The following is a 27,843-nucleotide window of genomic DNA, read 5'->3' on the forward strand; positions in this document are numbered from 1 at the left end:
AAATAGAGCATTAGTATTATCTCTTTTTGCCACTATCTTACCTCTAAGGGGAACCCTTGGACTCTGTGCATGCTATTCCTTACTTTGAAATAGCACATACAGAGCCAACTTCTTACAGTATCAAAGGATCACGTGCAATGTATTCTGTGGGGCATATAAACGTTGAGGTAACACTATCTTTACAATGGCGATTCTGCTCATAAGTGACAAGGGCGCCTCCCTCCAGAAATGGACTGAGGCCCGCAACCCCTCCACCACTCTACTTCTATTTCGCTTGTGCTATTCTGTGGCAGTGTGGATGAGGTGTATGCCCAGATCCCGGGTGTAGGAAGTTGGCTGTGTATATACTATTTCAAAGTAGGAAATAGTGTGCACAGAGTCCAAGGGTTCCCCCTAGAGGTAAGATAGTGGCAAAAAGAGATAATTCTAATGCGCAATTTTGTGGTAGTGTGGTCGAGCAGTAGGCTTATCAGAGGGTAGTGTTAAGCATTTGTTGTACACACACGGGCAATAAATGAGGAACACACACTCAAAGACTGATTCCAGGCCAATAGGTTTTTATATAGAGAAATATATTTTCTTAATTTTTTGTTTTAAGAACCACAGGTTCAAGATTTACAAGTAATACTTCAGATGAAAGGTATTTCACTCAGGTATTCTAGGAACTTTGAATAATCACAATAGCATGTACAGTTTTGAAACAAATGGCAATAAGCTATTTTAAAAGTGGACACTGCAAAAATCAACAGTTCCTGGGGGAGGTAAGTAATTGTTAAGTTTACAGGTAAATAAAACACTTACAGGGTTCAAAGTTGGGTCCAAGGTAGCCCACCGTTGGGGGTTCAAGGCAACCCCAAAGTTACCACACCAGCAGCTCAGGGCCGGTCAGGTGCAGAGGTCAAAGAGGTACCCAAAACACATAGACTTCAATGGAAACAGGGGTGCCCCGGTTCCAGTCTGCCAGCAGGTAAGTACCCGCTTCCTCAGAGGGCAGACAGGGGAGTTTTGTAGGGCACCGGGGGGGACACAAGCAGGCACAAAGTACACCCTCAGCGGCACAGGGGCGGCCGGGTGCCGAGTGCAAACAGGCGTCTGGGTCTGTATTGAAAGCAATGGGGAGACCCGGGGGTCTCTTCAACGATGCAGGCAGGCACAGAGGGGGGCTCCTCTGGGTAGCCACCACCTGGGCTAGGCAGAGGGTCGCCTGGGGGTCGCTCCTGCACTGGAGTTCGGTTCCTTCAGGTACTGGGGGCTGCGGGTGCAGTGTTGGTTCCAGGCGACGGGTCCCTTGTTACAGGCAGTCGCGGTCAAGGGGAGCCTCTGGATTTCCTCTGCAGGCGTCGCTGTGGGGACTCAGGGGGGTCGTCTCTGGTTACTCACGGGCTCGCCGTCGCCGGGGAGTCCTCCCTGAGGTGTTTGTTTTCTGCAGGGTGAGCCGGGGGCGTCGGGTGCAGAGTGGAAAGTCTCATGCTTCCGGCGGGAAACGTGGAGTCTTTGAAGTTGCTTCTTTGTTGCAGAAAGTTGCAGTTTGTTGAACAGGGCCGCTGTTCTCGGGAGCTTCATGGCCCTTTGAATGCAGGGCAGTCCTCTGAGGCTTCAGAGGTCGCTGGTCCCTGTTGGATGTGTCGCTGTTGCAGTTTTAGTCGAAGTAGGGAGACAGGCCGGTGGGGCTGGGGCCAAATCAATTGTCGTCTCCGTCTTCACTGCAGGGCTTCAGGTCAGCAGCCGTTCTTCTTTAGGTTGCAAGAATCTGATTTCCTGGGATCTGGGGAGCCCCTAAATACTGAATTATTAGGGGTGTTTTTAGGTCTGGGAGGGCAGTAGCCAATGGCTACTGTCCTTGAGCGTGGCTACACCCTCCTTGTGCCTCTTCCCTGAGGGGAGAGGGGCACATCCCTATTCCTATTGGGGGAATACTCCAAAATCAAGATGGAGGATTTCTAAAGGCAGGGGTCACCTCCGCTCAGGACACCTTCGGGGCTGTCCTGACTGGTGGGTGACTCCTCCTTGTTTTTCTCATCATCTCCCCTGGACTTGCTGCCAAAGGGGGGGGGGGTCTGTGTCCAGGGGGCAGGCATCTCCACTAGCTGGATTGCCCTGGGGCATTGTAACACAAAGCTTGAGCCTTTGAGGCTCACTGCTAGGTGTTACAGTTCCTGCAGGGGGAGGTGTTAAGCATCTCCACCCAGTGCAGGCTTTGTTTCTGGCCTCAGAGAGCACAAAGGCTCTCACCCCAGGGGGTCAGAAACTCGTCTCTCAGCAGTAGGCTGGCGCAGCCCAGTCAGTCCTGCACTGAACAATTGGGTAAAATACAGGGGGCATCCCTAAGATGCCCTCTGTGTGCATTTTCTAATAAATCCAACACTGGCATCAGTGTGGGTTTATTATTCTGAGAAGTTTGATAGCAAACTTCCCAGTATTCGGTGTAGCCATTATGGAGCTGTGGAGTTCGTTTTTGACAAACTCCCAGACCATATACTTAATATGGCCACAGCTGTACTTACAATGTCTAAGAATAGACTTAGACACTGTAGGGGCATATTGCTCATGCAGCCATGCCTACCTGTGGTATAGTGCACCCTGCCTTAGGGCTGGAAGGCCTGCTAGAGGGGTGACTTACCTATGCCACAGGCAGCATTTTGTGTGCATGGCATCCTGAGGGGGATGCCATGTCGACTTTCTCTTTTTCTCCCCACCAACACACACAATCTGCAATGGCAGTGTGCATGTGTTAGGTGAGGGGTCCCTTAGGGTGGCACAATATATGCTGCAGCCCTTAGGGACCTTCCCTGGTCACAGGGCCCTTGGTACCACTGGTACCTTTTACAAGGGACTTATCTGTGTGCCAGGGGTGTGCCAATTGTGGAAACAATGGTACATTTTAGGTGAAAGAACACTGGTGCTGGTGCCTAGTTAGCAGGGTCCCAGCACACTTCTCAGTCAAGTCAGCATCAGTATCAGCGATTTCCTTACACTGGGCGTCCGTCGGCACCCAGGGAATACCTACTCGGGACACCCCCGAAACCCTACATGAGTTTGAGGATAGGCACAGAATAAGCTTTTTGGCGCAAGTATATCAGCGCAGCATCAGCATATCAGGAGACTACATGGTTGGTCTCTCCCAACATTATTCCCCATGGTTCCATCACCCATCGCATCACCTCCGCCAGGGGCTCCTTGGTGATGGCAAAAAGTGGCTGCAACAGGGAGGCACCCCTGCTGCATGCCTTTTCCCCAGTCTGAAGGGTCCCGATACCAACACCCTCCTCCCCACAACTGCAAGCGAGCACACAGATCGGTATAAAGTAGGCGAATCCAGCAGATAAATCCTGGACCTAGGCCCATCTTCTGTAGCACACACCATAAGTATGGCCAATTTAGGGAATCAAAGGCCTGTTGTATGTCAAGGAGCACCAGTGTGCAATCACCTGCCTGGAGCTGCAGGGCATACATGGGCCAAGCAGCACACGTTATGTAGGGTACTTCACCTTAGAATAAAGCCCGACTGGTCTGAGTGTATCAAAGTAGCGTGTGGGGGAGCAGTCGAGGCGCCAGCGCGCCGCTGATGATTTTCACATCTATATTAAAAAGCAATTTAAAAAAATGGGCAGTGGCAAACTCCAGATCCCTTCTGTTTTTTTTGTATCATAACCTCCATGCGAGAGGCGCTGGTGGTCAACAGTGAACTGTTGTGTAGAGCTTCACCATACACCTCAAGCAGCCAATCGGCGAAGTCGCCTGCATATCAAAAGTCCATCACTGCCTAGGGCCTTCTTGGTTTTGAGGTGCCTAATTACTGCAAAGACCTCTGGTGCAAGTTGGGTGTCTGACTCTCTGGAGTCTGGGTTAAGGCTCAGCAGCTGCACCTCTGCCAGGAACCTTTCTAGAGCTTCGGGGGATGGGTACAGCTGCTCAATATACACAGCATGGAGGTGATTGTAAAACACTGCATTGATTACCTGCTGTGTTTAGGCCCTGGCGCCTGTGCTCATTGATAAGATATTAGTCTCCGAAGACTCCTTTTGGACCAATCAGGCCAACAGTGCCCCTGTCCTATCGCCCTTTCTATGTAGTTGAAGTTTGATACAAACCCTCCACCCCCCTGTAGAACCACCTTCATAGCCTCAACTCTCTGATTCCCCCAGTTATCTTCAAAATAGTGCGTCAGTGAGGGCCTCCACCCTAGGGCGCGATAGAGGTATCCTTTAGAGGTCAATCCAACTCCCCAGAATTGACCGGACCAGTGAATGATCACTGAGGTAGCGGGGTCAGATAGGCCACCTCGACAATGTTTGGTGCTAATTTGGGGGAAATGAACCAGTAATCTAGGCAACAAAAGTACCCGTCGCTGGCTTATAAAATGAGTACAGTTTTTGCTTGGGATCACGCAGTCGTAAACCACTTAGTACAGCTTGGAGCGTTGGGGTAAGTCGAGGCTTAGTGGAAAGCTTAGGTGGATCTTGATCTGTCATCCTGTTCAGAGCACAGTTGCCCCTGGGTCTACAACATGATTTTGCTGTTGGAATGGCACTCCTGGGGCTACACAGATGAGGGCCTCCCGGACATAGCCTGAATAGGAAGAAGCATATATATGGCTTCTCTACCATTTACGAAAGCTAGTAATAGTCTCCCCCCCGCCTCAACACGTTTTTGCTGGAGGTATACAATGGAGACGTTATACCGTTTTAAGTATGCATGCACATGTCTACGCTTATCATAATGGGCGATCCCTCTGACGTTCCAAGTAATACATTTTATTTGGGAAAAGATTAGAGAAGAGCTGGACAAAATCCTTAAAACATACACGTTAGTAGGTTTGCACAGACTCAAAGGCATTCCAGCTCTGGAACTATTGCTTATTGCTTCTTCCAGCCCCAGTATGTTGATCTGCGGAAAGGTGGCAAAATAAGGAAATGGCTATCGTAGGGCTTGAAATCACTAGTATTCAAGCCCTACTATAGCATTAGCCCTGACATAATTGGAGAGACTATTATACGAGTGTAGTATGTCATAGCTTGTAGAATGTTTGAGGGGTCATAGCATGTAGAATTTAGAATTGTGAAGGGATGGTGGAATCCAGCAGAGAGAGGACGACGGAGAGTGAGGAGAAGGAGAAGCTGGCAGTTGATGGAGCTGGATGGGGTTTCTGTAAATAAATAAAAGCTATTTCGTGAATCCAAACGACTCACTGTAATTTATGGACCATATCTTACTCTGGCGACGACGTGGGTTAATTTTTCCTGAATACAGAAGCCTCAACAGCATTACAATAACAACGGAGATATTTTTAAAGCGATGGAAAGGTGAGCGGACTTTGAGAACAATTTAAAACTGTTTCATTCGCCTTTACTAATATAAAAAGAACAATTAAAAGCTGTTGAAGAACATTTCTGCTCGACGAGCGCATACCTGGAAACTGGTAACTGTCTCCATGGAAAAGGACTAAAGCTAACGCGCTCAGCTGTGCTTGTTGTCAACTCGCGCTTGACTGGTTGTCATAGCAACGAGTACAGCGTCCTTCAGGCAATGCGATTTGAAAACCGGAATACGCGAGGACGTGTTCAGCTGTGCTTATTATAAATACACGCTTGACTTGTTGTTATATCAACGAGTATAGTGTCCTTCTAGCACTGCGGTTTGAAAGCCGGAATACACGAAGACTATAGGTGTCCTTCATTAACCTTTCCAGTGTGAACACTGTGTATAAAAATCATTTTTTAAAGGAATTTAACCACTGCCGAGCTTTAATTTTTATAGCAACTTGGGAAATGACCTTAAATTAGACTGTTCCTAGGAAAAACATTTTTTTTTTTGAACTACAGGATCAATAGACCTCTGGTCTAATTTCTAGCACCGATACAATTAAAGTGGTCTTTCAGAACAGCTGTGACACAATGCAGAATGTCACTGCCCCCCCTTTTTTCTCGCTTTACCAGGAGAGCCACCTATAAAATGGCAGAAGTAGAAAAAAGTATTTGAAAGATATTCCAAATTTTGTGGCGCATCTCTTAGTGTGGAAAGGAAAACTGCTCTGCTATTACATTGCTTAGGTTCAGAAGGACAGGAGGTTTTCGATAATCTTCCAGACATAATTAATGAAGATCTAAATGAATATGAAAGTTGTATAGAAAAATTAGATAGACATTATATTCCTAAAATTAGCACAATACTTGAAAGATATCACTTTGGAAGACGAAACCAAGAAGAAAATGAATCGGTGGAGGGATATGTTACAGCATTACGAAAATTAGCATCTTCATGTAAATTTTGAATTTTGACAGATGAAAGAATCAGAGATCAATTTATGTTAGGCTGTAACATAGAACGAGTAAGAGATGAAATTTGGCAAAAGGATGATCCATCACTAGACGAAGTTTTGGTTTAAACTAAAGTTCACAAATGCAAAAAATTTCGTTTCTAAGAAAGGAGACAGTGTACTCAGTTGGTTCCACCAGAAAGACTTAGGGGGTTTTCTTGATCCCAATAGTGATCCACCTGTGAAAGTAAGGGATCAAATCGTTATCAACACTATTGGTGATCAAGGAAATTCTATTGACCGGAATCTCATGACCAACAGTGACTTTGTTATGGGATTAAAGAAAAAATTTCCTTTGGTATTTCAAGGAACATTAGGATGTCTTCAACATTATGTGCATCACATTCGTCTGAAGGAGGGTGTGAAACCGGTATGCATCAAAGTTCGTGGAGTACCTGTTGCTCTACGTAAGGACATGAAATTGGAACTGGAGAGGCTGCAGGAAGAAGGAATTATAGAGGAAGTTGAAGGAACTGAGTGGTTGTCGCCAGTAGTTGTAGCCAGGAAACCGAATGGAACTATACGCTTATGTGTGGACTTAAGAGAATTAAATAAGAATGTGATTGTGGATAGGTATCCCATACCCAATATTTCTGATATGTTGTTGCTTTTACAAGGTGCTAAGGTGTTTTCTACCATAGATTTAACATCTGCATATCATCAGATTAGATTGAATGAAAAATCCAAGGATCTTACCCCATTTATTACACCATTTGGTACTTTTAGGTATACCAGACTACCATTTGGATTGGTGTCTGCGGCCTCTGTATTTCAACGAATTATGGAGAAGGTATTGAAAGATCTTGTTGGTGTGAGAGTGTATCAAGATGATGTGTTTGTATACGGGAAAGATCAGGTCCAGCATGAAAAGAAGGTTGTTAGTGTTTTAGAAAGGTTGGAGGAATTCGGGTTGACAGTCAAGATGGAAAAGTGTAGATTTTGTAGTAAATTATTTAGGTCACACCATAACTGGTGAAGGCATAGCTCCAAAAAAGGAACTAGTAGATGCTATTGACAGACTACAATCGCCACTGAATAAAGAAGAATTTATGAAATTTTTAGGTATGGCTGAATATTACAGTAAATTTGTGAGGGGTTTTGCTGAGAAAAGTGTATGTATGAGGAAGTTATTACGGAAAGGAGTGGAATTTGTGTGGGATGAAGAGTGTGAAAATGAATTTGGAGAAATTAAAAAGGAAATTGTGAAAGCTCCCAGATTGAGGAATTTTAATCCCAATTTGCCCTCTGTCTTATCCAGGTGTCTGGTTGACACCTGTTCGGTATAAGTCAATAAGGACGCTCAATGAAGGACCACACGCAAAGTATAAATACAATTTAGTTTTACTAGAATTGCAGATAAAATGTAAGCCTTTAGCACATTAACAATAGTAGAATAAGAATAGCAATGAAAAGCATCTATATATATATATATATATATATATATATATATATATATATATATATATATATATATAAAGAATTAATTGACAGATATGTTTTGATTAACTGTATACTAAAATGCATTGCACTACGATATTCAGGAATACTTCAGATAAGCTTTGTTTTACTGCACACCAAAATGCATGTTTCAATTACTGCAGCAGGCTCTCACTACGATGTTCAGGAGGCAATATATAAACAAACTAAATACTTCTGATAAGCTTTGATTTACTACACACCTAAATGCATGTTTCAGTTATTGCAGCAGTTCACACTAATAGGTTTAGAAAGCAAAATAAAATCGAGCTGAATACTTCAGGTTATAAACACAGTGCAGGCATAAATAATCAGTCATAATAATAGAGCAGAGAAACAAAGGTGTTTTATCCCTGTGTGGAAACTTAACTTAATCCACGACATGCTGGGGAGCCCTCTACCGCCTGCTTGGACCTCTCTCCCCCTCAAGCACCACGAACAAACAGGGAGGCAGCGCTGGGCCATGGCAGCTTCCACAATTCCATCTGCGAGCTTCCAAATCCCTCACACACAGTTCAGTGCTTAAATAACTCGAAGCTTGGATTCTATCTCATTCTGGCATTTTCTAGCTAATGTTATCAGTACTTGGCTGCTCTGCTCTGCTCCAGCCTTTGTTTACATTCCATCTTCTCCCTGTACTCTCGTTCTCAAGCTTGAGACGGAGTCTTCTACACAAACAAGCGTGAAAATAATATCGTGAACTTTTCCACGATGTTTGGGAGTGGGTTTCAACAGGCATTACGCTCATCTACACTGCTCAAGCTAATTAACCCTTTGCGTTACAATGTCTTCCGCATCTTTCCATTAAAATACTGCACACTCTCGATCTTAATAACTGATGCAAGTGCGAAAGGCTTAGGGGCGGTGTTACAGCAGGGTGGTCAAAATAATGATCAAGTTGTATTATTTTTGTCACAAGCCTTAAGAGATGCAGAGTTAAACTATAGTGTTATTGAGAGAGAGGCGCTTGCTGTTCATTGGGCAGTGAGAAAACTTAAGAATTTGTTGTGGGGAAATAAATTTGAGGTAAGGACGGATCATAAGCCCCTTTGTGAAATTTATAAAAAGAAAGGGGTGGATGCAGTTTCTAGCCGAATCACTAAGTGGGTTGTGTCCCTACAAGATTTTGATTTTGATATAAAGTGTATTCCAGGTGCACAAAATAAGGTAGCGGACACACTGTCAAGATTAGTGTTGGTAAGTGAATTGGAAGAAGAGAAAGAAACAGATGGGGATATACGGAAATGGTGTGTGGGATTGAGGAGTATGGATTTGATGAATGTGTTGTGACAAAGGAAAGGTGGCGGAGAGAATGTGAGTCTGATGACACCATAGTGAAAGTGATATCTTTAATAAAAGAAGGTTGGAATAATAGGAATGAAGGAGGTAGTGAAACACAAAAATGCTGGCATGTGAGAGGTGAGTTGTCTTGCGATGATGGGTTTCTATTCAGAGGTACGAAATTAGTTCCTCCCACCACATTGAGGCAGGAGTTTATTTCTCTTGCTCACACAGGTCACCAGGGAATGTCCAAGACCAAAGGGAGATTGCGTTTGACTTATTGGTGGCCAGGCATGGATTCCCAGGTAGAAAGGTTAATCAGAGAATGTATGCAATTTATCATGAGTGAGAAGATTGTGAAACCTAGGATTCAGGCTATGGAAATAAGGGAACGCCCCTCTCAGCCGTGGGAGGAGGTTGCCTTGGACATTCTAGGGCCTATCCGTGGGGAAGGTTGTGATGTGTACCTGTTAGTACTAGTTGATCTGTTTTCCAGGTGGCCAGAGATTAGATTTACTAGGAGTATTGAGACTAAACAAGTAATTGATTTTCTCAAGGAAGTGTTTGGGAGAGAAGGGCTGCCTAAGAGCATGCTTACTGACAATGGGGTACAATTAGTATCAAATGAAATGGAAAAGTATCTGGCTGATTGAGCTATAGTTCATAAAAAGTGTGCGTTATACCACCCCGAAACCAATGGCATGGTGGAACGATTTAATAGGGTGTTGAAAGAAACCATATGTAAGGAAATGCCTCCTTGGCATGGTTGCCCCCTGACTTTTTGCCTTTGCTGATGCTATGTTTACAATTGAAAGTGTGCTGAGGCCTGCTAACCAGGCCCCAGCACCAGTGTTCTTTCCCTAACCTGTACTTTTGTATCCACAATTGGCAGACCCTGGCATCCAGATAAGTCCCTTGTAACTGGTACTTCTAGTACCAAGGGCCCTGATGCCAAGGAAGGTCTCTAAGGGCTGCAGCATGTCTTATGCCACCCTGGAGACCTCTCACTCAGCACAGACACACTGCTTGCCAGCTTGTGTGTGCTAGTGAGGACAAAACGAGTAAGTCGACATGGCACTCCCCTCAGGGTGCCATGCCAGCCTCTCACTGCCTATGCAGTATAGGTAAGACACCCCTCTAGCAGGCCTTACAGCCCTAAGGCAGGGTGCACTATACCATAGGTGAGGGTACCAGTGCATGAGCATGGTACCCCTACAGTGTCTAAACAAAACCTTAGACATTGTAAGTGCAGGGTAGCCATAAGAGTATATGGTCTGGGAGTCTGTCAAACACGAACTCCACAGCACCATAATGGCTACACTGAAAACTGGGAAGTTTGGTATCAAACTTCTCAGCACAATAAATGCACACTGATGCCAGTGTACATTTTATTGTAAAATACACCACAGAGGGCACCTTAGAGGTGCCCCCTGAAACTTAACCGACTATCTGTGTAGGCTGACTAGTTTTAGCAGCCTGCCACAAACCGAGACATGTTGCTGGCCCCATGGGGAGAGTGCCTTTGTCACTCTGAGGCCAGTAACAAAGCCTGCACTGGGTGGAGATGCTAACACCTCTCCCAGGCAGGAATTGTCACACCTGGCGGTGAGCCTCAAAGGCTCACCTCCTTTGTGCCAACCCAGCAGGACACTCCAGCTAGTGGAGTTGCCCGCCCCCTCCGGCCAGGCCCCACTTTTGGCGGCAAGGCCGGAGAAAATAATGAGAATAACAAGGAGGAGTCACTGGCCAGTCAGGACAGCCCCTAAGGTGTCCTGAGCTGAGGTGACTCTAACTTTTAGAAATCCTCCATCTTGCAGATGGAGGATTCCCCCAATAGGGTTAGGATTGTGACCCCCTCCCCTTGGGAGGAGGCACAAAGAGGGTGTACCCACCCTCAGGGCTAGTAGCCAGTGGCTACTAACCCCCCAGACCTAAACACGCCCTTAAATTTAGTATTTAAGGGCTACCCTGAACCCTAGAAAATTAGATTCCTGCAACTACAAGAAGAAGGACTGCCTAGCTGAAAACCCCTGCAGAGGAAGACCAGAAGACGACAACTGCCTTGGCTCCAGAAACTCACCGGCCTGTCTCCTGCCTTCCAAAGATCCTGCTCCAGCGACGCCTTCCAAAGGGACCAGCGACCTCGACATCCTCTGAGGACTGCCCCTGCTTCGAAAAGACAAGAAACTCCCGAGGACAGCGGACCTGCTCCAAGAAAAGCTGCAACTTTGTTTCCAGCAGCTTTAAAGAACCCTGCAAGCTCCCCGCAAGAAGCGTGAGACTTGCAACACTGCACCCGGCGACCCCGACTCGGCTGGTGGCGATCCAACACCTCAGGAGGGACCCCAGGACTACTCTGATACTGTGAGTACCAAAACCTGTCCCCCCTGAGCCCCCACAGCGCCGCCTGCAGAGGGAATCCCGAGGCTTCCCCTGACCGCGACTCTTTGAACCTAAAGTCCCGACGCCTGGGAGAGACCCTGCACCCGCAGCCCCCAGGACCTGAAGGACCGGACTTTCACTGGAGAAGTGACCCCCAGGAGTCCCTCTCCCTTGCCCAAGTGGAGGTTTCCCCGAGGAATCCCCCCCTTGCCTGCCTGCAGCGCTGAAGAGATCCCGAGATCTCTCATAGACTAACATTGCGAACCCGACGCCTGTTCCTACACTGCACCCGGCCGCCCCCGCGCTGCTGAGGGTGAGATTTCTGTGTGGACTTGTGTCCCCCCCGGTGCCCTACAAAACCCCCCTGGTCTGCCCTCCGAAGACGCGGGTACTTACCTGCAAGCAGACCGGAACCGGGGCACCCCCTTCTCTCCATTCTAGCCTATGTGTTTTGGGCACCACTTTGAACTCTGCACCTGACCGGCCCTGAGCTGCTGGTGTGGTGACTTTGGGGTTGCTCTGAACCCCCAACGGTGGGCTACCTTGGACCAAGAACTGAACCCTGTAAGTGTCCTACTTACCTGGTAAAACTAACAAAAACTTACCTCCCCCAGGAACTGTGAAAATTGCACTGTGTCCACTTTTAAAACAGCTATTTGTCAATAACTTGAAAAGTATACATGCAATTTTTATGATTTGAAGTTCCTAAAGTACTTACCTGCAATACCTTTCGAACAAGATATTACATGTTAAATTTGAACCTGTGGTTCTTAAAATAAACTAAGAAAAGATATTTTTCTATACAAAAACCTATTGGCTGGATTTGTCTCTGAGTGTGTGTACCTCATTTATTGTCTATGTGTATGTACAACAAATGCTTAACACTACTCCTTGGATAAGCCTACTGCTCGACCACACTACCACAAAATAGAGCATTAGTATTATCTATTTTTACCACTATTTTACCTCTAAGGGGAACCCTTGGACTCTGTGCATGCTACTCCTTACTTTGAAATAGCACATACAGAGCCAACTTCCTACACCATAGCTTTAGCTAAGGTTGGTGGATTGAACTGGAAGAAAGAAGTGATCAAGCGGGTTGAAGCATACAGAGTTTCGCCTCATGCATTACTGGGAAAACACCTTTTGAGTTACTCAGAGCCAGACATCCTAATACGTTGGTGTCACCTTGGTGGGTCAATGACATGGGAGCAAGAACTGGGGTGGTGGTGTCTGATGGAACTTGGAGACGGGATGAAGAGGAAAAAATAAAAGCGCGGAAGGAGTATTTTGATCGCAGGAAGTCAACTCACACAACCAAAGTTAAGGTTGGAGATTGGGTGTTGATTCGCAAGCCTGTGGGTAAAGGAAGGAATGTCGACAAAGTTAAACCTTTAAGGGTAGTGAGACTATTCAACAATGCAGTAAGAACGGAGGATTCCAAGAAATGGAATTTAAATCGTGTAGTGGTACTAAAATGTAAAGATGTGTTGATGTAATTTGTATATACTGTTGTGTTTTTTTTTTTGTTTTTTTTCCTTTCTTTTCTCTTTTTCTTGTTTATCTTGGTTTGTAAAGGGGGGAGGAGTGTAGTATGTCATAGCTTGTAGAATGTTTGAGGGGTCATAGCATGTAGAATTTAGAATTGTGAAGGGATGGTGGAATCCAGCAGAGAGAGGACGACAGAGTGAGGAGAAGGAGAAGCTGGCAGTTGATGGAGCTGGATGGGATTTCTGTAAATAAATAAAAGCTACTTTGTGAATCCAAACGACTCACCGTAATTTAGGGACCATATCTTACAACGAGCTCTTACATAATAATATTGCTGCGATAATTTGTTGTGGCACTGCCTGGCACCAAAGTTGCAAGTAGATATATATATTTTTTTTTTTTTTTTTTTTTTTTTTTTACTGGACAAGTAGATTTAAGAAGCAACCTGTCCCATGGACAAGTAGATACTTAATTAAATTCCAAACCCCTGAGTAGACTGCCCCTCTGCTTTTTCTGTGAAGCCCACAAAATGCTAAGTGTTCCTGCGGGACCTCCACTCAGAATCCTCCATTCTTTCATCCAGGTGACACGTTTGTTGCTGTAAGGGAATCACAGTATATCTGAGCGTGCTGACCACCTGTTGTAGGGTGCTCAATTCTGTTTCGTGGATGTAATGTGCTTTGTCACCTTGCACAGATCTGCATGAAGCAGATTAACAGTAATGGCAGCAGCGTCTATCTTGTGGGCCAGTTCATCCAGAGAGTTAGTGATTGCTGCAATAAGGTCTGCCAGAGATAGACCTGTCTCAGCACGTTTCTCTGCTCATGTGGACGGAACCTCTGCTAGAGCCTGTTCCTCATAAGGAGCCGGTTGTATTTAGTTGAGGATCTTGTTAAGTTGAGCGGGTTTGGTACTTTTATCCTTCACCACGGCATAGACCACAGTTTATCCCAATCCGCTGGTGTCAGTACCCTGGAGGCTGTCGGATGCTACAGGCCACTACAGGGACAAGGCATAATGATACCCTCCATTGCCCAGCATGAGGTAGCGACTCCCCAAGAGGGAGCCAATCCCAGAGAGGGCTGTCGAGTATAAGGTCAATGCATGGGCCTGCCGCCATATGATAACACCCCTCGGGTGAACCCAGCTATATAAATTCTGTGATGCGTGGTTTCAATACAACCTGGGTTCCCGGCAGTAGCTCCCACGGGAACTCAACAGCTCCCACCTGCAGAGTTGTTATCTTGTCAGGGGGAGACTGCAGGACAGCTGGCCAACAGGGGTCTCCAGCGTCACAGGAATACTTCTGAGTGTCCGTCTATGATGCTTGCATTGGCCTACACCGGTTACCGCTGTTAGAGCAGCAGCCCGCCTCTTAATTCTTGGGCATCCTCTGGCAGCACCTAAGCTCTTCTGTGGGCAGAGTGTAGCCTGTATTTTCTTATGCGGGTAGTATCAGTTCATCGAGCGCTGCTAGCAAGTGCTCGGCCCGATGCCTGGTGATGCTTCTGCCCACTGTCTCTGCACGGCCCTGCGGCAAAGTGCTGTCTCATCAACAATACGCCCGGGGCCGATACAGCAGCAGTTAGAGCTCAACTACGTGGCCTCACTCCTCCACCGCTAGAGTCAACCAATGTCTTGTCCCAACGGGGGTGAGCTTTTTCTGGGAGGGGGCCCCAGGAGTGCCCTTCTCTGCCCTTAATTGGCCGCTTCAGCCCAGGAACAAAATGGCAGCAGCCCGTAGTATAAAGGCTGTGGCAGAAACTGTCACATCGAGATGCACTCCAGTTTTCCAAACAGGCGTCCTGTGAGACACAGAGCCCTTAATGTAATCCAGAGTCATCAGGTGATGCAGCCCTTGGGATAATTTAGGATTTGGGCATGATTTCTTGGATGCTGACGGGAGCGCAGAGAGGAGTGTCTCTTCAGCCTTCTTGCCTAGCTACCCCCCCGCTCACTGATGCTTCTCACAATGGATGATTGAATGTTTGCAATTATGAATTCTGATACCTTTGCACGTCATGGTAATTAATGTATGTAGTGCTTTCCTGGTTTAATTTGCTTGGACACCTATAGTTAAAATGTCCAAACAATTTTGACATGTTCAGATAAGCATTCAGTCCATTTGGCAAGGGCTGGACAATGGACTGAGGTTTAAACAAGCTTTTTTTACTTGGATAAGGTTAATGGGTCAGCATTGCCAGGTGAGGTGAACTACATCTAACCAATAGTATGCAAACAAGATTACAAGCTCAGATGTCCTAAAGAACATATATATATATATTTTTAAATGTCAAGTGTACTTCACTAGGTGTCGGTATATACTGTAATGAATAGTGCAGGCACTCTTCATAGTAAACTGCTTCACCAAACCATGGACATTTCGAATTGTAAACCAATTTCACTAAAAACACTAGCTTTGTTTGAAATATTTGCCACTGTAGAACATACAGCCATTTCACAAATGATTTTTGGCATCTGTAGTTGCCTGAGGTATGCTCTTAAGTGTGCTCTTTACTATTTTCTTTTGTCATTAGGAAACCCAGTGTGAGCTGGTGATGTTTATCCTGTTAAGAGTGGCAGAGGATGTTGTTACCTTCCAGACGCTCCCACAACAGCGCAGACGTGACATCCAGCACACTCTTACCAAGAATATGGAGCAGATCTTCAGATTTATGCTAGGTTCTCTTCAGGAAAGTGTGAACAAGTACAGGCGGTTGGTGAGTTACATTTGTATATAGATGATCATGACCTGACATCTCTAACCAGGTCTCTTTTCATTGATCTCTAATGTCCTTTGCCTTTCCCATCATCTGCCCACAGCATACTCTTAAGAGAGACGGCTACACTTTACTAATTCATTTAATATAACCTACATGTCGTACCTAGTGAGAAGGGGTGAAAAAGTGAGAAAGTAAAGTAGTGCTTTCTGAAAACTTGTGCTGTTGGAAGAAGCATTCAGTGGTTAATGTAGGTAGCAGCAAAGAGTGACATTTAATGAATCATGACAGTTTGGTTGGTAGTGGGGGAGCTTATCAACATAATTGCCATATTTAAAGTGTACAATTGTTCCTCTACAAAAAGAATCACACAAAGAATGAAGCCGCCTACCCCCTGTTGAGTATAGAAGAAATTGGTGATGCCCCATTTTCTGTTGCAGAAGAGCCAAACGTCACGTGGCTCCTACATGGAGTGATCGAACTTCTATTTACTACTTTTCATTGTCCGGGTGCCAGAAGTATAAGTCCTTGGGCTGATATGAAAACATGCACAGTACTTTCCTTCACCACATTTGGAAGTTATTGTTTGAATTCTTCTGTTAAGCCCAATACAATCCCTCATTCATAAGTAAAGTTGGATGTTCCAGAGCTCTAGGTCACTCACTCCTCTGATATTCCATCACACTGCAGGGAGTTTGTAACTCTTTGAAGCCAGGATAAAACCCTATATTATCAGCTAAGCCACTTTTGTCCCTCCATTCTAGCCTACCACACACTCATGAATAATAGTTCATATTTGTGAAAAATGAAATATGTTATAGTATGTCCATTGGCCAACCATATCTGTTAACTGTATCAGAAATCATAAAATGCTGTGGTATAAACTTGTAGTCTCCTCCCCAAAAGGTTTTTGAAAATGTTCTTGTCCTAAAATAGATATGCATAAAAAACTAATATCAAAACAAATGTTGCAAGAGGTCCCCTTAATCTCACTGGCAGAATCATATGACTCATAGATAGCCCATTCTGCGTCAGAGATTAAAAAACTCCTGCAGACTAGTAACCTACTCATTTTACGGATTTTGTGTTCACCATCTTCAATTCACCTACAACTGGCATAACCCACTTAAACATTTGGTCTGGCTTATTGACCGGTTTATTTTCCGCATGTTATTCTCTTGTCTGTTTGGTGGATGTCCAGCAATCCTTTTAAGCCAAATTATTTTCTTAAGTGCTTAAATGGTGTATTTAAGCTAGGGCATACTCTGGAAAACTGGAAAGGTGCAACAATAAAACCTATACATAAAAGAATGACCCCGAAAAACTATCTGTTAATTTGTTTAATTGATTTAGGACCGAAGTTCTTCGCAAAGATATTGTAAAGAAATGGCTCCCTGTTGCAGTTACCCCCCACTTTTTGCCTGATACTGATGCTGACTTGACTGAGAAGAGTGCTGGGACCCTGCTAACCAGGCCCCAGCACCAGTGTTCCTTCACCTAAAATGTACCATTGTATCCACAATTGGCACACCCTGGCATTCAGATAAGTCCCTTGTAACTGGTACTTCTAGTACCAAGGGCCCTGATGCCAAGGAAGGTCTCTAAGGGCTGCAGCATGTCTTATGCCACCCTAGAGACCCCTCACTCAGCACAGACACACTGCTTACAAGCCTGTGTGTGCTAGTGAGAACAAAATGAGTAAGTCGACATGGCACTCCCCTCAGGGTGCCATGCCAGCCTCTCACTGCCTATGCAGTATAGGTAAGACACCCCTCTAGCAGGCCTTACAGCCCTAAGGCAGGGTGCACTATACCATAGGTGAGGGTACCAGTGCATGAGCATGGTACCCCTACAGTGTCTAAACAAAACCTTAGACATTGTAAGTGCAGGGTAGCCATAAGAGTATATGGTCTGGGAGTCTGTCAAACACGAACTCCACAGCACCATAATGGCTACACTGAAAACTGGGAAGTTTGGTATCAAACTTCTCAGCACAATAAATGCACACTGATGCCAGGGTACATTTTATTGTAAAATACACCCCAGAGGGCACCTTAGAGGTGCCCCCTGAAACTTAACCGACTATCTGTGTAGGCTGACTAGTTTTAGCAGCCTGCCACAAACCGAGACATGTTGCTGGCCCCATGGGGAGAGTGCCTTTGTCACTCTGAGGCCAGTAACAAAGCCTGCACTGGGTGGAGATGCTAACACCTCCCCCAGGCAGGAATTGTCACACCTGGCGGTGAGCCTCAAAGGCCCACCTCCTTTGTGCCAACCCAGCAGGACACTCCAGCTAGTGGAGTTGCCCGCCCCCTCCGGCCAGGCCCCACTTTTGGCGGCAAGGCCGGAGAAAATAATGAGAAAAACAAGGAGGAGTCACTGGCCAGTCAGGACAGCCCCTAAGGTGTCCTGAGCTGAAGTGACTCTAACTTTTAGAAATCCTCCATCTTGCAGATGGAGGATTCCCCCAATAGGGTTAGGATTGTGACCCCCTCCCCTTGGGAGGAGGCACAAAGAGGGTGTACCCACCCTCAGGGCTAGTAGCCATTGGCTACTAACCCCCCAGACCTAAACACGCCCTTAAATTTAGTATTTAAGGGCTACCCTGAACCCTAGAAAATTAGATTACTGCAACTACAAGAAGAAGGACTGCCTAGCTGAAAAACCCCTGCAGAGGAAGACCAGAAGACGACAACTGCCTTGGCTCCAGAAACTCACCGGCCTGTCTCCTGCCTTCCAAAGATCCTGCTCCAGCGACGCCTTCCAAAGGGACCAGCGACCTCGACATCCTCTGAGGACTGCCCCTGCTTCGAAAAGACAAGAAACTCCAGAGGACAGCGGACCTGCTCCAAGAAAAGCTGCAACTTTGTTTCCAGCAGCTTTAAAGAACCCTGCAAGCTCCCCACAAAAGGCGTGAGACTTGCAACACTGCACCCGGCGACCCCGACTCGGCTGGTGGCGATCCAACACTTCGGGAGGGACCCCAGGACTACTCCGATACCGTGAGTACCAAAACCTGTCCCCCCTGAGCCCCCACAGCGCCGCCTGCAGAGGGAATCCCGAGGCTTCCCCTGACCGCGACTCTTTGAATCCTAAGTCCCGACACCTGGGAGAGACCCTGCACCCGCAGCCCCCAGGACCTGAAGGACCGGACTTTCACTGGAGGAGTGACCCCCAGGAGTCCCTCTCCCTTGACCAAGTGGAGGTTTCCCCGAGGAACCCCCCCCTTGCCTGCCTGCAGCGCTGAAGAGATCCCGAGATCTCTCATAGACTAACATTGAAAACCCGACGCTTGTTTCTACACTGCACCCGGCCGCCCCCGCGCCGCTGAGGGTGAAATTTCTGTGTGGACTTGTGTCCCCCCCGGTGCCCTACAAAACCCCCCTGGTCTGCCCTCCGAAGACGCGGGTACTTACCTGCAAACAGACCGGAACCGGGGCACCCCCTTCTCTCCATTCTAGCCTATGTGTTTTGGGCACCACTTTGAACTCTGCACCTGACCGGCCCTGAGCTGCTGGTGTGGTGACTTTGGGATTGCTCTGAACCCCCAATGGTGGGCTACCTTGGACCAAGAACTAAGCCCTGTAAGTGTCTTACTTACCTGGTAAAACTAACAAAAACTTACCTCCCCCAGGAACTGTGAAAATTGCACTAAGTGTCCACTTTTAAAACAGCTATTTGTCAATAACTTGTAAAGTATACATGCAATTCTTATGATTTGAAGTTCCTAAAGTACTTACCTGCAATACCTTTCGAATGAGATATTACATGTAGAATTTGAACCTGTGGTTCTTAAAATAAACTAAGAAAAGATATTTTTCTGTATAAAAACCTATTGGCTGGATTTGTCTCTGAGTGTGTGTACCTCATTTATTGTCTATGTGTATGTACAACAAATGCTTAACACTACTCCTTGGATAAGCCTACTGCTCGACCACACTACCACAAAATAGAGCATTAGTATTATCTCTTTTTGCCACTATCTTACCTCTAAGGGGAACCCTTGGACTCTGTGCATGCTATTCCTTACTTTGAAATAGCACATACAGAGCCAACTTCCTACAGATATTATCACAGACTTCTAAGCAATGGTGTGAGGAGGCCGTTTGGATCCCTGTGGAACAGAGTTGTTTTATGGCAAACCACTGTTTCAGTCTCTGGGTCATAGCACAGAAATCCATAGAGAGTAGCGGAGCCTCCCATATGTTTTGTGGATTTTTCGGGCTGCATTTGACCTAGTGGATCAGGAAATGCTGAGGTTCAAATTAAAATTTCAGGAAATCCCGAATAATACCAGAGAGCTGGACTCCAGTGGTAGTCTTTTAGATGGATCGAATCAGAGTTTGGAATCCACCACCTCGTAATAATAAACCCATACTGATTCTAGTGTTGGATTTATTAATACATGCACCCAGAGGATACCCTACTAGTACTCTGGTGTGCTAGCTGACTGGTATCAACAAGCCTGCCACTGTAGATGAGTTTCTGACCCCGTGGAGGTGATAGCCCGCACTCTGAGGTCAGAAACAATGCTTCCTGTGCCAGGAGGTATTCTCACCTTCTCCAGCAGGATGGCTAGTAAACGTGCATACCAAGGCCAGGGACTTCAAAGTCCCTGTCGCCTTTGATATGCAACCCTGGCTCCCCCCAGACCTGGGAGAGGCAACCCCCTATCTGGTGCCCATTTGGCACCAAGTCAGGCGGATTACACAGTCGGGCATCCGCACCCATAGGGTGGGCTATCTGAAGTGAACAAGAAAAGGAGAATTACACCAGGTCACATTAGGACCTCTGGGACTGGGTGATGACCACTTCCCACAGGAAGTGGTCATCTAGAGGGTGTGACCCCAGGTGTAAGTAGCCCATTGGCTACTACACTTCACTCCCTTAACACCCCTAAATGGAGTATTTAGGTGGCCCCCTGACACCTAGAATTCTGATTCATCTGCCTGAATTTGAAAGGAGGACAGAGAAGAGCCCACGACGTGAGAACCAAGGACTTCACCACCACTTGGCACAAAACCCTACCCTACTGCTGGACCTCAACCTGTCTCATCCAGAAGGTGGTGTCGCCTCCCAAAGCTGTGGAAGAGCACCTTGTCAGCAACACCTCCTTTGGAGCAGAGGAGTTGCTTCACTGTATTCTGCAGGCACCAATGTCGAGAGCGTCTGCCAGAGCGATGCTGCCCAACAAAGGAGCACTGCACTTGAGCCCCCCCCCAGCCCGAATACCAGTAGGCTGACAGTGTCCCTGTGGCACTGAGACTCAAGAGCAGATCCCCCCCCCCCCCCCACCCCACCCCCAACATCCCCCCTTTTGGGTTTGGCTGGACTGGTTCCTCAGCCCCCACCTGCAGCTTCTGTTTTTCAGGGCAGTGAGAACCCTGGACCACTGTGACCCAACACCAGAAAGCATCACTGCACACGAGCCCTACAGCCCGAGTAGAAGTGGATCAGCTGCGCCAACTGGGTTCAGACACCCTCAAGAGCTGAGTCCCTCCTTGGGTTTGGCCTGACTGGTTCCCCAGTCCCCACCTGCAGCCTCTGTTTACAGGACAGCAGGAACTGGGAAAGCCTCTTGCAGTGCGACCCCTACCAGAAAAAGCACCACTGCACACGAGCCGCCCCAACCAGAGTTTCAGTGAAATGCTGGTGTCCCCGTATGTCAGAGCCCCTCGAGAACGGATGCCCCCTGTGGGTTCAGTCAGACTAGCCCCCCAGTCCCTGCTTACATTCTCTTTCCAACAGGACTGTTGCCCATTGATTTAAATTGGCACCAGATGCTGAAAAGCATCTCTGAAACCTGACCACCCCAGAGCCAACCGAGGTGACCTTTTGGTACAGCCTTGGACCTTGTCTCTTACTCACCTTAAGTCCTGGAGATCAGCCCTGTAATTCGCTGACAAGTACCCGTATACAGTATATGTTTCTTTCCCATAGGAAATAGCTGTAAAGCTACAAATGCAAGTTGTATTTCTGTTTATTTCAAAAAGTGATAATTTGAAAAGTACTTACCCAATTACAAATTTCTTGGTGTTTATATATATATATATATATATGTATGTTCGATGGCATGTGTAGCTGCAGATACACATGCTGTGCACATCCCGCCATCTAGTGTTGGGCTCAGAGTCTTACAAGTTGTTTTTCTTCGAAGAAGTCTTTTCGAGTCACAAGATCGAGGGACTCCTCCCCTTTCGGCTCCATTGCGCATGGGCGTTGACTCCATCTTAGATTGTTTTCTTTCCGCCATTGGGTTCAGACGTGTTCCTTTTCGCTCCGCGTTTCGGTTCGGAAAGTTTGTTAAATCTCAGAAAATGTTACGGTATTTTTTGCGTTCGGTATCGGGTTAGCTACAACAGATCGACACCGAATTTGGAAGAGCTCCAGTGGCCCTTCAGGGTTTTCGATTTGCCCGGCGGGACCTGGTCGGCCCGACCACGTGCGTCTTCAAGGCTAATGGAACGGACCCCATTCCGCTTCTGCCCCGAATGTCACAACAAGTATCCTTATACAGATAAGCATTTGGTCTGTAATTTGTGTTTGTCTCCAGAACACAAAGAGGATACCTGTGAGGCCTGCTGAGCGTTTCGGTCGAGGAAGACGTTAAGAGACCGAAGAGCAAGAAGACTACAAATGGCGTCGGCAGGACAACAACACTTGAAAGAAGAAGAAACCTTCTCCATTGCGGATTCGTACTCGGACGAGGTCGAAGCCGAACAGACGCCAAAAACCGTAAGTAAGACGTCACAACACAAAACTCACGGAAAAACCACTAAAGCCCAGGGGACGCCACCGCCAGCAGGCCATGGCTTAACCCGAAAAATAGGTGACCGAACATCGGCATCGAAAAAGGGCATGCGTGTGTCAAAATCATCCGACTCAGATCGAGATACCGGCACAGAACAGACTCGACCCCGAGACACCGGGTCAGAGCAATCTCGACACCGAGAGGGCGGCACCGAAATGAGTCGGCACCGAGAGATGAGTACCCCGAAAGGCAAAAAAAGTGTCTTCGGAGCCGAAAAAGACTGCCGAAAAGGTTTCCATACCGAAACATCTGGCCTCTGAGCCGAAATAGAGTTCCTACACCGAGGAACAGGGCCTGTCCTCACAGATGCAAGGACACAGATTTGGACAGGAACCAGAGGCAGGGGAGCCAGACTACACTCAAAGGAGGCTCCACATTCAAAAAGACACAGGGAAGATCAGTACTCTCCCTCCAATTCGAATCAAAAGGAAACTTGCCTTCCAAGAAAAAAACAAGCAGCCTCAAGCAAAGGTGGCAAGACAAGTAACTCCGGCACCATCTCCACCACGCTCACCACAACCATCACCGGTAGCCACTCCACCAATGATGCAGTCTCCAACTCATACAGGAATGAGTCAAGATGACCCAGACGCATGGGATCTTTATGATGCGCCTGTATCAGATAACAGCCCCGACTGTTATCCAGCGAGACCCTCCCCACCTGAGTACAGTACTGCCTACACACAGGTGGTGTCAAGATCAGCTGAGTTTCATAATGTCACCCTGCACGCAGAACCTATAGAAGATGACTTTCTATTTAATACACTGTCGTCCACACATAGCCAGTATCAGTCTCCCTATGCTACCGGGAATGCTAAAACACTCCAAACAGGTGTTTCAGGAGCCTGTGAAGGGCAGGGCCATTTCTCCAAGGGTGGAGAAAAAATACAAACCGCCACCAACAGACCCTGTGTACATCACGCAGTAATTAACACCAGACTCAGTGGTAGTAGGGGCAGCTCGCAAAAGGGCGAACTCACACACCTCAGGAGACGCACCACCTCCAGACAAGGAAAGTCGCAAGTTCGACACTGCGGGGAAAAGGGTTGCGGCACAAGCAGCCAACCAATGGCGCATTGCCAACTCACAGGCCTTGCTGGCTAGATATGATAGGGCTCATTGGGACGAAATGCAACATTTCATAGAACACCTACCCAAAGAGTTCCAAAAGAGAGCACAACAAGTGGTGGAGGAAGGACAGAGTATCTCTAACAATCAGATACGGTCAGCAATGGATGCAGCTAACACAGCTGCTAGGACTGTAAATACAGCAGTGACCATACGGAGACACGCATGGCTGCGTACATCAGGATTCAAGCCGGAAATACAACAAGCCATGCTGAATATGCCATTTAACGTACAGCAGTTGTTTGGGCCGGAGGTGGACACTATCGAAAAACTTAAAAAGGACACAGATACGGCCAAAGCCATGGGTGCACTCTACTCCCCACAGAGCAGAGGCACTTTTCGGAAAACACAGTTTCGAGGGGGTTTCGGGGACAGAGCACAGAAACCTCAACCTCACAAACAAGACTCACTTATCAGAGTCAATATCAGCGGGGACGTTTTCGGGGACAATGCTGAGGGGGGCAGTTCCCAAAGAGTAGAGGGAAGTTCCAGAGTCCCAAAACTCCACAAAATAAACAGTGACTTCAGCATCACAAATCCCCAACACATAACACCAGTGGGGGGGGGAGACTAACCAAGTTCTACAAAAAATGGGAAGAAATAACAGACACGTGGGTCCTAGCCATTATCCAGCATGGTTATTGCATAGAATTTCTACAATTCCCTCCAAATGTCCCACCGAAAACACACAACATGTCCAAACAACACACGGATCTTTTACAACTGGAGGTCCAAGCGTTGTTGCAAAAAGATGCAATAGAGCTAGTACCAATTCATCAGAGAGGAACAGGAGTTTACTCCCTGTACTTTCTCATACCCAAAAAAGACAAAACTCTAAGACCTATATTAGATCTCAGAACATTAAACATCTACATCAAATCAGATCACTTTCACATGGTGACACTGCAAGACGTGATCCCATTGCTCAAACAACAAGACTAGATGACAACACTAGACCTCAAGGATGCATATTTCCATATACCTATAAATCCTTCCCACAGAAAGTACTTAAGGTTTGTATTCCAAGGGGTACATTACCAGTTCAAAGTGTTGCCATTTGGGATAACAACAGCGCCAAGAGTTTTTACAAAATGCCTGGCAGTAGTGGCTGCTCATATCAGAAGGCAGCAAATACATGTGTTCCCATACCTAGACGATTGGTTAATCAAAACCAATACGCAAGAACGGTGTTCACAACACACAAAGTATGTCATAGAAACCCTTCACAAGCTAGGTTTCTCTCTCAACTACAACAAATCACACCGCCGTGTCAAATACAACAATACTTAGGAGCAACAATCAACACAACAAAAGGGATTGCCACTCCAAGTCCACAAAGGGTACAGGCATTTCAAAACGTAATACAAGCCATGCACCCAAAACAAAAGTTACAGGTAAAATTAGTGATGCAACTACTAGGCATGATGTCCTCATGCATAGCCATTGTCCCAAATGCAAGATTGCACATGCGGCCCTTACAACAGTGCCTAGCATCACAATGGTCACAAGCACAGGGTCAACTTCAAGATCTAGTGTTGATAGATCGCCAAACATACACCTCGCTTCAATGGTGGAACACTATAAATTTAAACATAGGGCGGCCGTTTCAACACCCAGTGCCTCAATTCGTAATCACAACGGATGTTTCCATGATAGGGTGGGGACGGGAGCACAACTCAGCCAACACAGCATCCAAGGACAATGGGACAGTCAGCAGAGACAGTTTCACATAAATCACTTAGAACTACTAGCAGTATTTATAGCGCTGAAAGCATTTCAACCTATAATAACCCACAAACACATTCTTGTCAAAACAGACTACATGACAACAATGTATTATCTGAACAAACAGGGAGGGACACACTCAACCCAGTTGTGTCTCTTGGCACAGAAACTATGGCATTGGGCGATTCACAACCACATTCGCCTAATAGCGCAGTTCATACCAGGAATTCAGAACCAGTTGGCAGACAATCTCTCTCGGGATCACCAACAGATCCACGAATGGGAAATTCATCGCCAAATACTAAAGACTTACTTCCAAAGATGGGGAACACCGCAGATAGATCTAGTTGCAACAAAAGAAAACGCAAAATGCCAAAACTTCGCATCCAGGTACCCACAGGCTCAGTCTCAGGGCAATGCGTTATGGATGAGTTGGTCAGGGATATTTGCATACGCTTTTCCCCCTCTCCCACTCCTTTCATATCTAGTAAACAAATTGAGTCAAAACAAACTCCGACTCATACTAATAGCTCCAACCTGGGCACGACAACCTTGGTACACAACACTACTAGACCTCTCAGTAGTGCCTCATATCAAGCTGCCAAACAAACCAGATCTGTTGACTCAACACAAACAACAGATCAGACACCCAAATCCAGCGTCACTGAATCTAGCAATTTGGCTCCTGAAGTCTTAGAATTCGGACATCTACACCTTACACAGGAATGTATGGAGGTCATAAAACAAGCTAGAAAACCAACCACAAGACATTGCTGTGCAAATAAGTGGAAAAGATTTGTTTATTACTGCCATAATAATCAAATTCAACCATTACACGCATCTGCTAAAGACATCGTAAGCTACCTACTACACTTACAAAAACCAAAGTTAGCTTTTTCATCCATTAAGATACATCGCACCGCGATTTCAGCTTATCTGCAAATTACGCACTTAACTTCATTATTCAGGATCCCAGTCATAAAAGCATTTATGGAGGGTCTGAAAAGAATTATCCCACCAAGAGCACCACCAGTTCTTTCGTGGAACCTCAACATTGTCTTAACACGACTCATGGGTCCACCTTTTGAACCCATGCACTCATGTGAGATACAATACTTAACATGGAAAGTAGCTTTTCTAATTGCTATCACATCTCTAAGAAGAGTAAGTGAAATACAAGCATTTACCACACAAGAACCCTTTATTCAGATACACAAGCATAAGGTAGTTCTATGAACAAATCCTAAGTTCTTACCTAAAGTCATATCACCGTTCCACTTAAATCAAACAGTGGAACTACCAGTGTTCTTTCCAGAACCAGATTCTGTAGCTGAGAGAGCATTACACACATTAGACATCAAAAGGGCATTAATGTACTACATTGATAGAACAAAACAAATTCGCAAAACAAAACAATTGTTCGTTGCTTTCCAAAAACCTCATACAGGGAATCCAATATCCAAACAAGTCATTGCCATGTGGATAGTTAAATGCATTCAAACCTGCTATATCAAAGCAAAAAGAAGACTGCCTATAACACCAAAGGCACACTCAACTAGAAAGAAAGGTGCTACCATGGCCTTTTTTAGGAAACATACCAATGACCGAAATATGTAAGGCAGCCACATGGTCTACGCCTCATACGTTTACCAAGCATTACTGCGTGGATGTGTTAACAACACACCAAGCCACAGTAGGACAAGCAGTACTACGAACTTTATTTCAAACAACTTCAACTCTTACAGGCTGAGCCACCGCTTTTGGGGAGATAACTGCTTACTAGTCTATGCACAGCATGTTTATCTGCAGCTACACATGCCATCGAACGGAAAATGTCACTTACCCAGTGTACATCTGTTCGTGGCATGAGACGCTGCAGATTCACATGCGCCCTCCCACCTCCCCGGGAGCCTGTAGCCGTTGTTAAGTTGATCTTGAACATTTGTAAAATTGTAAATATATCACTTTAAACCACATTATGTTCATACATATTTACTCCATTGCATGGGCACTGTTACTATATACACAACTCCTGCCTCACCCTCTGCGGGGAAAACAATCTAAGATGGAGTCGACGCCCATGCGCAATGGAGCCGAAAGGGCAGGAGTCCCTCGATCTCGTGACTCGAAAAGACTTCTTCGAAGAAAATCAACTTGTAACACTCCGAGCCCAACACTAGATGGCGGGATGTGCACAGCATGTGAATCTGCAGCGTCTCATGCCACGAACAGATGTACACTGGGTAAGTGACATTTTACATATATATTAGTGTTGGGCTCGGAGTGTTACAAGTTGTTTTTCTTCGAAGAAGTCTTTTCGAGTCACGAGACCGAGGGACTCTCCCTTTCGGCTCCATTGCGACTCCATCTTGGATTGTTTTTTTTCGCCATCGGGTTCGGACATGTTCCTCTTCGCTCCGTATTTCGAATCGGGAAAGTTAGCTAAATATCGAAAATTCAACGGTATTGTTCGCGCTCGGTACCGGTTTAGTGTTAGCGTATTGACACCGATA

At 46.2% G+C, this 27,843-nt stretch overlaps 1 protein-coding gene across 1 annotated transcript in view; it reads left to right on the plus strand.

The window, feature by feature from the left end:
* The window catches only part of XPO5 (exportin 5), a 579,115-nt gene that overhangs the window by 62,204 nt on the left and 489,068 nt on the right, over window positions 1–27,843 (plus strand). Inside the window, exon 5 of the mRNA XM_069236247.1 lies at window positions 15,484–15,666. Within this exon, the coding sequence (XP_069092348.1) occupies window positions 15,484–15,666 (183 nt within the window). The remainder of the gene's footprint in view (window positions 1–15,483; window positions 15,667–27,843) is intronic.

Source organism: Pleurodeles waltl, chromosome 5 (assembly GCF_031143425.1).
Source record: "Pleurodeles waltl isolate 20211129_DDA chromosome 5, aPleWal1.hap1.20221129, whole genome shotgun sequence".
Classification (NCBI taxonomy): Eukaryota; Metazoa; Chordata; class Amphibia; order Caudata; family Salamandridae; genus Pleurodeles; species Pleurodeles waltl.